Source organism: Danio rerio, chromosome 5 (assembly GCF_049306965.1).
Source record: "Danio rerio strain Tuebingen ecotype United States chromosome 5, GRCz12tu, whole genome shotgun sequence".
In the NCBI taxonomy this organism is placed as follows: domain Eukaryota; kingdom Metazoa; phylum Chordata; class Actinopteri; order Cypriniformes; family Danionidae; genus Danio; species Danio rerio.
Window position 1 is genome coordinate 65,097,999 of NC_133180.1, and position 13,359 is coordinate 65,111,357.

The 13,359-nt window shown below is 35.9% G+C and overlaps 1 protein-coding gene and 1 long non-coding RNA gene across 2 annotated transcripts in view; one reads left to right on the forward strand and one right to left on the reverse strand.

Annotated features, from left to right (window-relative positions):
• The first annotated feature begins 1,027 nt into the window (after positions 1 to 1,027).
• prkrip1 (PRKR interacting protein 1) lies at positions 1,028 to 13,357 on the forward strand. The gene is given in 6 exon segments (NM_001017896.2): positions 1,028 to 1,199; positions 1,317 to 1,395; positions 5,248 to 5,348; positions 10,125 to 10,210; positions 10,300 to 10,364; positions 12,980 to 13,357. Coding segments are annotated over 6 exon segments (549 nt in total). The 5' UTR covers positions 1,028 to 1,073; the 3' UTR covers positions 13,072 to 13,357.
• Positions 3,407 to 13,359, reverse strand: part of LOC141385635 (uncharacterized) — a 118,820-nt gene continuing 108,867 nt past the window's right edge. Inside the window, exon 3 of the long non-coding RNA XR_012406409.1 lies at positions 3,407 to 5,893. This is a non-coding gene — a long non-coding RNA (uncharacterized lncRNA). The remainder of the gene's footprint in view (positions 5,894 to 13,359) is intronic.

Genomic DNA, 13,359 nt, shown 5'->3' on the forward strand with positions numbered 1-13,359 from the left:
GAAGGGCATCCGCTGTGTAAAACATCTGCTTGATAAGTTGGCCGTTCATTCCGCTGTAGCGACCCCAGATTAATAAAGGGACTAAGCTGAAAAGAAAATGAATGAATTAATGATATTTGCAACAATTTCAAAAAATCTTTTTTTTCACATTGTCATTATGGGGTATTGTGTGTAGAATTTTGAGGAAATAAGTGAATATAATCCATTTTGGATTAAGGCTGTAACATAAAAAATTTGGAAAAAGTGAAATGCTTTGAATACTTTCCGGATGCACTGTATGTGGGAGGAAAGTACCCAGGTATTTTTTTAGATCGCCATTCTTTGACATTTTCTTCATTGTTTGGCCAGTTGGCCAGAGCTGTGCTCCAATTTGGGCTTTATGTTTTGCATTCATGCACTAACACTGACAACACTTACCGTGTCCATTCACTTGCCTTTCACACTGATTGAACATACTGATACTAATGTTTTGATTGTTGTTATTTTCAATTGGCATACATTTTATGTTTGACTTATTTTGCTGTGTCATATCCCTTAATAATCTTTGATCCATATGTAACAGTATTATCAGTATATTACAGTGTTACACCTCATAGCCTTTCCTGTAACACCATGTTAGCCCATTCCGTCATGTTGTTCCAACACAAATTAAGTTAACGTAATTGCTTTTACAAACGTTTGTGGATTTAACATAAAACAATAAAGTTGTCTTCAAAAAAAGTGAAGAATTGTGGTGATTCAGCTTATTTTAAATTAGTTTGAACAAGCAGCAAAAAAAATTGAGTGTATTGGCTACTAACGTTACCCAAAGAAAAAAGGCTAGTTTTGGGGGACCATCCACAAATGTATGTCTGGTTAATTTATATGATATTACATGTCTATATGTGAGTTGAATATAATAACTGATAAAAAAGTTATTTATACTTATTTTAGTTCCAAGCCCTATGATCCAAACGCTGTCGATCAGTGTCGGTCCGGTAGGTGGCAGTGCGAGCTGTCAGATGTGTAAAATACCTGAAAAATAAATAGAAGAAGAATCCTAAACCTACCTCGAAGAAGGAGCTGGAAGAATCATGGCTGTGGAAAACAAAGATGCTCGACCGGGGAAAGCTCTCAAAAAAGAGTCTCAGCCTTTAATTATTGCCAAAACTCCCGCAGAGGAACAGCGCCTAAAGTTGGAGAGATTGATGCGAAACCCCGTGAGTTCCCATTTACCTCAAGCTGACGGTTTTCCTCTCATGCTAATGATGCTATTGAACTCTTGGAAAACATCAAACACTACTAAGATGATTTTTAAAATTTTTATTATTTAAAAGGACAAAGCTGCACCCATACCAGAGAAACCGAAGGAGTGGAACCCACGCGCTCCACCAGAGTTTGTGCGGGATGTGATGGGTTTGTGTTTGCTTGTTTTCTCTCACATGTGGAGATGAGAATCAACAATACTGCTGAAAACACACTCACAGCTCATCCTCATGAGCTCTCAATTACAGTAATGTTAGCAAACAGAAGTATAAGGACGTATTTTATCACAAAGTCCCCCGGTAATTGCTGGTAACGTTAGTTCAAGTGTGCTAAAATATAATGCAGTAACGTTATACAGAATGAGCCTCAACATAATGTGTGCTGCTGACATATGTAAACATACAGATTAAAAGTAAACGCCTATAGGGGAGAAAATGTTTACATTTTTACAAAAAATGCTATTTTTTTCAAATAAGTGTTGCTGCAATGGGAAAGACACCTGAGCATTTTTAAAACAAACTCTACCTTGTCAAGTGTAAGTAACACAAGTCCACATTCAGACATTTCACAGTGGTTTAAACTGATTATACAGCAGATTTAATTCAGAACCAGTTGACAGCTGTGACCCAAATATGGTTTTCATTTGCAAGTAATGAATCAGAAATTCAGCATAACCAACACATTTTTCTGTCATAAGTTTCACACGCAAGCTCCAGCTTATTTTGAGTGTTTTGTGAATTATTTTGCTATTTCTGCACAAAAGTTTGTATTAAATCTGCGAATTTATGCAGAATGATTTTTTGGAGTATCTTAACTTTAAAACGTAGTATATTAAATTAAAAAATAATACCTTTTCATCTTTTATTTATTGTTTACAATGCAAATCCAATTAGATCATCGTATTTGGTAAACAAAGCAAGTCTCTCATATAATATATCCACTAAAAGACAGAAAATATTACTTTTACAAACTCTGTTGTGAATAAATCATATGAACATTTCATATTAGTCAATAATATTAATAAAATTAATTTCAAAAGTATGAATAATAATACATTTTCACAGATTTACACAAGTAAATAAATAATCAATACTTTACAACATCTGCGGATGTTTGCACACACAGAATCGTGTGAGCCTTGCCATAAGGTTGAGATTTACAATAATGATTTTTCCTGAGATTAAATTTTTATCTTTGTTTTATGAAATGATCATGCTAAAATAAACCAGTAATATATTAAAAAAGGTGCGGAAACATTTAGTCATTAAACACTATGAATAACTAAAACTCTTTGTTGATATTTTGATCATTATTTGCTGTTTTTATTTCACTCACATTCAGTATCTATTTTCAACTCTCACAAGGATTTTTTTTGGTTACAGAAGCTTTCAGTGTACATAAAATGACAAGTGACAACAGAAAATAAATATAAAAAAATATATGATAAACAATAAACAGAGATGCAGTTAATCAAGAAATCTGGATTGAATGTACAATTGTATTGTTGAATTGCATGTACACTACAGATTTGTTATGAATATACAGGTTATATGGTGATGTGTACAAATGCGAATGTAGAAAGTGTTGCATTTTATTTTGATATAAGGTGCTGTGTACATGTTCGTATGAGAAAGTATTGCACATATTTATTGCACAGTAAGGGAATATTTAACTGTTCATAGGGTAGATGGCCTGAGCAAAGACACGTTTCCTGTGTCTGGCTGTTTTTGTGCTTGGTGCTCTGAAGCGCCGACCAGACGGTAACAGTTCGAACAGGTAGTGTGCTGGGTGCGAGGCATCCAGAGTGATTTTGCGAGCCCTTATACCCACTCTGCAAGAGTACAGTTCTTAAAGTGTAGGAAGAGTAGTGCCAGTGATACGTTAAGCAATCCGGACTATCCACTGTAGTCTTCGGATTTCGGTTTTGGCAGCTGAGCCGAACCAGACGGTGATTGAAGTGCAGAGGATGGATTGAATGACAGCTGTGTACAACTCCCAGGAGCTGCTGCGGCAGGTTAAACCTCCTCAGCTGACAAAGGAAGTACAGTCTCTGCTGGGCTTTCTTCACAATAGAGTCTATGTGAATGTCCCACTTCAGATCCTGAGAGATGGTATTGCCCAGAAACCTGAATGACTCTACTACAGCCACAGTGCTGTTCATGGTGGTGAGTGGGGAGAGTGCAGGGGGGTTTCTCCTGAAGTCCACTATAATCTCCACTGTTTTGAGCGTTTTCAGCTCCAGGTTGTTGTATCTGCACCATGACATCAGCCGCTCCACCTAATGTCTGTATGCAGACTCGTCACTGTTTCAGATGAGCCCGATGACAGTAGTGTCGTCTGCAAACTTAATTTTTTTTATGGAGTTTAGAGTTTTATGGAGGGGTCTTTTGCGGTGCAGTCGTTGGTGTACAGGGAGAAGAGCAGAGGGGAGAGAACACATCCCTGGGGGGCACCAGTGCTGATGGTGCAGCTGTCGGATGTGGTTTTGCCCATTCTGGCTAGCTGTTGTCTATCTGTCAGAAAGCTGGTGATCCATTGACAGACAGAGCTAGGAATGTAGTCCTAGTTGGCGTGCAGCGGTTGGATATTTTAATTAACTTTATGTATTTAATAGTGAGACTGTTTTTGCACCGAGTCCGAAGTAATCAATCACAGAAAATGGGAAATGTCATTACTTCAATCATTTTTAATATGACAAATTTAATAATAAATCAAATGATTATAGAAGAATATTTAAGTTCTCACAGCCCACCTGCAGGATCGCTGAGGCCCACCGGTTGAGAATGCCTGATTTAAGTTACTGAGTTAAATTCAAATTTAGATTATTCAGTAAAATAATAAACAATTATTACAAAGCATTTTAGTTTTTGGCCAAGTGCCTCCAGTAGTTTCAGTTTTGGTTCTGTGTAATAATTTCAGTGCATTTCTAATTTTATAGTGATAAAACTGCCATCAAAATCTACAGTAAACAGAAAGTTTCAGTCCTTTAGTGTGAATGCTAACGACGACCAATTCATACTGCACTGATAGAAGCCAACCAATCGTCAGATTATAGTCTGGCACATCTCAGACCAGCTTCAGTTCTAAGAGACTCCCCAGCTCTGCCCACTCTAGGATGACACATTTTTAATACTAGGAGAAGATTCTACCACATGTTCTCTTTGCAAAAGCACTTTAACTATGAATCAAATCAAATCCCTTTTATATTCACATCACAGGCAGTACTTGTACTATGATGAGTGCTCGAATACAGTGACATACATTTGAGACAATATACAGTATACAAATTTACATAATACAGTGCAAAATATAATGACATACATAATGACATACATATAATGACTATACAATATACTTTTAATATACGTTTAAATAGTCTGTACAGAAATTGACAATAAATATGTTAAAAATAAGCATGTTGCAGACAAATATAGACACAAATAGACATGTAGTGTGCTAGAAAAGATTTAATATAATTCACCTTTAACATATGCATCCTTACACATGCAATTTGACTGTTGAGTGGTTATGTATTGTAGAAACATTTGAGTTCTGTTAGATTGTGTTGGCTTTATATCGGTGAGGAATTTATTTTATTTAGTTCTTTGATTTGAAGAGATTTGTAACACTTAAACATACAGATTTAGAGTTTTTAGAAAAAATAAACTGTAAAAACGTTATATATTCCAACTTCAGTATACATTTGCCATGAAAATAGTGAGAAAATCTGGTTTTGTGTTTGTGACACAAACAAACATACGTGACTTTGTCCCAAAAACATTCCATTTGGTCACTGCTGCTTCTAAGGCTTGTGATAAGCAAAGGTGCTTGGTTACAAAAACACACATTGAAATGTAAGATTAGGCACAACTATAAAAAAATATAAAACCTATAAAGTTTTTATTGATATGCTTTGCAAAACCATTTCATTGTCACTGGTTCCAGCGTTCTGTCATTATTTGTGAGGATTAGAGCTTGTTTTGTTTTTCTTCATTCCCTCAGGTTCAAGTGCTGGAGCAGGCAGTGGTGAGTTTCATGTGTACAGACACCTGCGCCGCCGTGAGTATCAGAGGCAAGATTTCCTGGAGCGATTGTCTGAGAAGGTATGTTTATCTGTCAGTTTAGCTTTCTAAATCCACTTGCTTTAAACCCTATAGAATGAAAAATGTATATTTGTGAGTGCTGTGAACATTTTATTTAAATAAAATAATAATATATTAAATTGTAATTCCACTTAACTGAAAATTTATTTTCTGTGACTAAAGAAAAATTTTATTTGACCATTTAAATCTTACACACACCGAACCACTTTATTAGTTACACCTGTCCAACTACTCATTAACACAAATTTGTAATTAGCCAATCACATGGCAGCAACTCAAAAAAAGGGGGATTTAAGTGACTTTGAACGTGGCATGTTTGTTGATGCCAGACAGGCTGGTCTGAGTATTTCAGAAACTGCTGATCTACTGGGATTTTTACACACACACACACCATCTCTAGAGTTTACAGAGAATGGCCCAAAAAGAGAAAATATCCAGTGAGCAGCAGTTCTATTTTTGCAAATGCCTTGTCGATGCCAGAGGTCAGAGGAGAATGGCCAGACTGGTTGGAGCTGATATAAAGGCATATTTTGACTGAATAAAAGCTATACATACATTTAGAGAGAGAATATACAAACTGTTGATAAAAATTACAATAGTTAATACTAATACATTTTTGTGCATTTGTATAAATTTTCTAATTTTATTTCACCTTTAATACAATTCAGTTAATCTATAATAGTAAAATAATGCAATTTTTAAAATAATTTTCTTACATCAGTAAATCCATCTAGTAAATGATGGTATTTAATTAATTAAAACGGCCTCTAACCGAAATGATGTGACACGATGTTTCTCTTGAATTCCGCTTCAGTACTGTTGAGATTGACAGCAATGTTTCGTCTCTTTAAACTGCTCTAATTCTCTAAGACATCAGTAGTTTGTGTCTGCGAACTGTGGATTTTACATTGCTGTTAAATAATGGTTTTGTGATCAGGATTGTTCAGTAAATTTATTCGCACTGAGCTCACTCTGCTGTTGTTTGGGCCGTTTTACTAAATGGTCCATGTCAATAAGAGGTTTGAACGAGGACTGATGTTTTTGTTCCACTATTGCTTTTTAATAATTCTTATGTGCAACAGAAATTGCAACACTTATCAGTTACCAGCAAAATTAGGTCATGTTAACAGAAGGTTGCAAAATGCATTCAGTCTGAAGCTGTTTACATCAAAATCAAAGTTGCTATTTAATATAATGTTGCTTTCAGTTTTAGTTTTATGGCATGCTTTTGGAAATTTCTCCATTTCACACATTGACAAAAATAGGTCAAAAGGTGCTCGGAATTCACTCAACAAAGGACATTTGCTGTTTGTTCAAACTACTTATTTAATATGAGCTGAAACAACACAGTTCTTGAGTTTTTGGGCGACAACCTAATTGCTCAATCCACTTAAATTTGTAGAAACTAATACGTTATCTTAATTCCTTCATGTTGTCCCAACACATTGATTGTGTGCAACCCAGCGTTTTTTAGTGTTGTAGAACATAAAACATGGTTTTTCAAAGTGTTTAATGGTGTCTTAGGGTGCTTTCAGACCTAGACTTTTGTTTAAGAACCTGTCTCGTTTGCCCAGTTAGCACGGTTCGTTTGGCAGATGTGAAAAAAAACAATCGCCCCAAGATCGCTTGAATGAGGTGGTCTCGGCTCGATTGAAACGAACTCTGGAGCGGATCGATTGTAGTGAGAAAGCGATATGATCCGAGCCCCGTAATATCACAGTGTATTATGGACATGTAATAGCCATACGGCTACATGAAGAGAGAATTATGAGCGGGGCGGGAGGTCATTCCAGACATCCCAAGTCTCCTGAAAGTTTCGTTAGTCTCCCGCAAATGCACAGAGACTCCTGGGTGCCCACAAACGAGTGATAATCTCCCGGAAATCGCCCGTCTCCCTCCCGGTCGTCAAATACGTGGCGCGTCCTTCTCAACCCTCCCCTCCGCATCCGTCCTCGCTCTTCAGACATGTTGCGCACAGCCGAGCACCCTGTCAAACACCACCAAACCACCTCCACCCCTGACAGCTGAGCGGGACACTGCAAAATAAACTGTGAAACTGACCAATGTGAGGAGACTCAACTTAGCTGAAACAACTTCAGTTTTTTTTTTTTTTGAGGGGACAACAAATTAATTTTAATTTTGGGCATATGCTGTGTAAAACATATGCTGAATAAGTCGGTAGTTCATTCCACTGTAGCGACCCCAGATTAATAAAGGGACTAAGCCGAAAAGAAAATGAATTAATCAGTGAGTTTTAGTATTGAATTGACCCAAAGAATGCATCTTTCAAAATATATATACAGATTTAAAATAGATATTTAATACATTAAATTTTTGTAAAATCTTTTTAATCTTTTACTTTTTTGTGGGGTAATTTTAAATAAATGTAGCAATAATAATCCCAAGAGCAGGTGTGGAATGCGGTTCTACACGTTATTTCAAGCAACTTGAATAACAGAATTTGGGTGTGGTGTGTCAGAGCAGCAGTGAATCAAGCTCACATACAATAATTTCAAAATTAAATATACTGTTACAATACTCATCCAAGTGCTATTTGATTTAAATGTATGCTGTTGTCCATACGTTTGGGACTTTTCCCACATTTCTCTTTTGTTTTTATGCTCACCACAATACTTAGTTGAACATACCTACACTGTCAAACCCAACAGTCAACTTTATGAAATGAGTGTAGTTCACTCAAAATTGACAAAGTTAATTCTACTCATTTGAAAAGTTTTGAACTGTGTTGAAGGTATTGAGTTAATTAAATAGCTCATTATTTCATCTTAAATGGAGTAAGTTCACAGTACTCGTATAGATTGTTTTTTTTTGTTTGTTTGTTTTAACTCAAGGGGTTTGTAGCAATCAATTTCCTCGAATAGTTTGAGTTTTCTTAACTTTTTGGGTTTTACAGTGTAGATAATACCATAGTTATAAATTATTATATTATTCTAAATATTTTTAATGTAATTTATTCCTGTGACATGAAGCAGATATTTCAGCTTTGTTACTCCAGCATCTGTCACATGATCCTTCTTAAATCATTCTAATATGTTTGCTGTTTACAATATTATTAGTATGATTATTATTACTGTTGTTGTTATTATTATTATTATTATTATTATTATTATTTTCATAAATTTTCCTTCAGCTTAGTCTCTTATCTATCAGGGGTCGCCACAGCGGAATGAACCAGCAACTATTACGGCTTATGTTTTACACAGTGGACGACCTTTCAGCCACAACCCAATACTGGGAAACACACACACACACACACACACACACACACACACACACACTCTTACATTGACACATTCTTATACACTAAGCCAAAGGCCAATTTCATTCATTTATTTTCTTGACGGCTTAGTCCCTTTATCAATCCGGGGTCGCCACAGCGGAATGAACCGCCAACTTATCCAGCAAGTTTTTACGCAGCGGATGTCCTTCCAGCCACAACCCATCTCTGGGAAAACATCTAGACACACACACTCATACACTACGGACAATTTAGCCTACCCCATTCACCTGTACCGCATGTCTTTGGACTGTGGGTGAAACCGGAGCACTCGGAGGAAACCCACACAAAGTCAGCGATAACATGCAAACTCCACACAGAAATGCCAACTGAGCCGAGGTTCGAACCAGCGACCTTCTTGCTGTGGGGCGACAGCACTACCTACTGCGCCACTGCCTCGCCACTAAGGCCAATTTAGTTTATGCAATTCACCTATAGAGCATGTTTTTGGACATGTCGTCTATATATGCTAAATAGTTAGTTTTTGTGCTAAATAGTATAAATATTGTACATGTAATGCTTGAATAATGTTAATCTAATATGTTTGCAATACCAGTCAAAGGTTGGCAAACATAACCATTTCAACTGTTTGAAAAGTCTCTTCTGTTTACCACAGCTGCGTTTATTTAGTAATTAGATTTAAAAATACAACAAAAACAGTAAAACTGTGGAATATTGTATTTGTTACATGAAGTTGAAGTCAGAATTATAAGCCCCTTTTTTTCTCTCTCTTTTTTCAATATTTACCAAATGATGTTTAACAGAGCAAGGAAACTTTCACAGTATGTCTGATAATATTTTTTTTCTTCTGGAGAAAGACTTATTTGTTTTATTTCAGCTAGGATAAAAGCAGTTTTGAATTAAATAAAAAACATTTTAAGGTCAATATAATTAGTCCCTTTAAGCTTTTTTTTCAATAATCAACAGAACAAACCATTGATACACAATAACTTGCCTAATTACCCTTACCTAGTTAGCCTAATTAACCTAGTTAAGCCTTTAAATGTCACTTTAAGCTGTATAGAAGTGTCTTATATATCTAGTCAAATATTATTTTCTTTCATCATGGCAAAGACAAAATAGGTCAGTTATTAGAGATGAGTTTATTAAAACTATTAGGTTTGGATATGTAAAAAAAAATCTTTTCTCCATTAAACAGAAATTGGGGAAAAAATAAACGGGGCTAATAATTCTGACTTCCACTGTAAATGTTATTATGTTCACCTATAAAGTAGATTTGAATGTTAATATGTATAATACATATTCATGTAATTTCCAGCATCGTTACTCAAGTCAAGTCATTTGTATATGCGTATGTCTTCATTAAAAATAATATTTGCCAACACTGCTTTTTTTTGCCACATTTATATGTCTTGTTCTAAGCTGTTGGAGTCTGTTTTCTAGGATCAAAGTCAAATGCTGTTCTTTGAAACTGTGCGCAACCAAAATTGATTCATTTAATTGTTTCACTCTTGCAGCAAAAGCTTGATGAGGAATATAAAGAGAAGCTGATCGAAAACCAAAAGGCTGCTGAGGACAGAACAGCAAAACGCAGAAAGAAGAGGTTTGATTCTTGGTTGACTTCAGATATTCTAGTCTTTCTGGAGAATCTGTTGCGTTTCTTAATCTCAGTTGTTCTTTTGTGTTATTTAGAGAAAAGTTGAAACAAAAGAAGTTGATGGCCAAGAAAGCCAAGATGGAGAGCCAGAAAGAAGAAGGTGAGAGACAATTCAGCCACAGCCCCTTGTTCATATTCAGTTTAGAGTTAAATCATTTGTTTGTTTATGTCTACCCAAAAGCAGAAAAGCATTTACTTATATATAAGTGGATTAACACTCATGTTAGCAAACACATCTTTTATAATGTTTTATAATGGTGTTTAACACTCGGTGTGTTTGAATTAGGGGTGCTCTAACATTTTGTATGAAGTGCAGGAAACTAAATATCACTGAGACCCATGGGCTGATAGTAAATAAACCCTACTACACTCACTGGCCACTTTAATAGATACACCTTACTAGTACTGAGTTTGACCCCCTTTTGCCTTCAGAACTGCTGTAATCCTTCTTGGCATAGATTCAACAAAGTACTGGTAATATTTGTGAGATTTTTGTCCATATTGGTCCATGACGGCATCACACAGTTGCTGCAGATTTGTTGGCTGCACATCCATGATGCAAATCTCCCGTTTCACCACATCCCAAAGGTGCTCTATTGGATTGAGCTCAGGTGACTGTGGAGGCCATTTGAGTACAGTGAACTAAACATTAAACGGAAACAAAGAATGAATATTCTACAAACTCGCGTAAACCCCTCAATCATAATATTGTTTAATTTTATATAAGGACATTATTTAGATTACTGATGTCTATATGAGCAATATTACATGAGTAGCAGTACTGTTTATCAACCTTAATGTCCTAACAGTGACAATATACAGTCATATAGCACTGCTACGAGTGCGTTAATGCGTTTAAACAACAGTTCGACAGCACAATTGGGTACATAAAAAAGAAAATCAAACACTGAGGCTGTTTCTCAATATGCGTTCTTTAGCGGTCTTGCGTCCTCGTGTTCCCGTGCAACGTCATCATATGCTGCCTAAGTTCAGTTCCAATAGTCAAGACCGCAAGTACGGAGGATGCGTGAAACTTCCCGGATGTGATCTTGATATTGAGGACGCAACGATGCAAACTTGAGCACCGAACTCGCTCTGGAAGTCCCAGAAGTCATTGCGACTGGAGGTGGGAAGCGCAGCATTTTATTTAGATTTGTTATTAAAGTGATTAAAATATGACTTATTTACCTCAGGAGTTTCCCTAAATGACACGGTGAAAGTAACATTACCATGGACATCTTAATAAAGAAATAAACACATTAAGGGTGTTTGTTTGCTGAAATTCGTATTAAAATCAGTTTAATTTATATTGTGCAACATAGATTTATAATGTTTTTATGCAATTTTGAAAAGGGAAAAAACAATAAATCGTTGTATGAAGGCTGTAATGTTTAAATAATTTACCATTTAAAACACGTGAAGGTCACGTGACCATAAGGAAGAACACAGCATCTCAATTCTCAAAGGACGCGTTCTCTGCCCTCGCGGTCTCCTGAGTTCGTTCTTCAGAGGACACCTGGCAAGACCGCTCTCCACAAGAACACAAGTCTGTTCTCTGCGTTCTTGGAATTGAGAAACAGCCTGAGTCTAAAAAATCCTTTTAAATGAGGAAGTACTTTCTTCCACCATTCCCTCACATCTGCTGCTGAAGTCAGAACAGCAGAAACCGTTGCTATTTCACAAACGTCTTTTTAGAGCTAGTATCTAGCGAAATGTCTGAAGTGATGACAAAATAGCTAATATTAGGATTATAAGGCTGAACGGCATGAAATGCCATCAGTCTAAAGACATTTTTCTAGTATTTCTCTGTTGCAATCGGGAGATCACAATAATTAACCCTGAAAAAGCCAAAGCAAAGCAAACACTACCAGATTACTACAGTATAAATACAGCACTACAACATATAAAAGAGAGTGATTGACTTAGAATATCATTTACCTGTTTTAAAATGATTTGATCAGCTGTAGTTTGAAACTAAGGGCTTTTAATATGCAGTATCTGTCACCATCTTGTGGCAGAGTTTTAACTCTTTGCTCTGCTCAGTATGACAGGCTTATGGATGGCGAAGTGCTGTATCTCCGAAATAATAAATTTTTAAAATAGGCACTATCCAAATAAATAAACTGCATAGTTGCTATCTAAACAACTACATTTTTGCCTAAAAAGTACATTATGTTGTCCAACAGCTGCACTATTTGTCAAACTGTTGTGAGTTTATTAATCTGCTGTCATTCCATGCAGGTGGAATAATACAAGAGGGTGATGAGGCTGTTATTGCAGAATATTGCACAACGATCAGCCAATCAGATTCAAGAACCAGACAGAACTGTTCTATAAATGTAAACAATACTGGCTGTGCTTCAATTTTAAAAGTAAAACATACCCATGAGTCTGAATACTCTTTAGGTCACATCACATTATCCTCACAGTCACTTGATCTGTTGAGTGTTAGTAATTGCAGCATTCCACTTGTTGTGAGCAATAATGTGTTTTACACTTAATACACTTCATTAAACATGTACAGCTAGACATCACCTATATGCTATAAAAACTAAAGGATAAATATGTTTATATATAATACCGTATATCTGATTGTAACTTTAACTTAATTAGATTGTAATGCAACAATGTGCACCTTTGTGAAACTGCTTTGAAACTTATTATTGTAAAAAGCACTATACAAATGAACTTGAATTTAATTGAATTTATCTGCAGACTCTGAGAAGTCGTCGTCATCTTCAGCTTCTGAAGGAGAGGAGAAAGATGATGATGCAGAAGTGCCCAGCTTCATCATGGGAAAGAGGTGACCGGATGAAAGGATGGAGGTATCCAGCATATACAGTACCACAGCAGTGAACGTTTTACTCGGATGTCTCTGAAAAAACCTGAAATCATTAAAAAAAAAACTAAAAACAATTTTTCAGAAGCACACTGATATATTCCATGACCAAGTCAGATGCTGAACACGTCAATTTGACGTTTTATAACTTTTTCTTTTTATTGGAGTGTTTGTGGTAAACTAATGTGACCAGGTTTGCCTTTTACTCTGTTGTAAATACGTATTTTTTTAATAAACAACAAATGCAACGGCTACA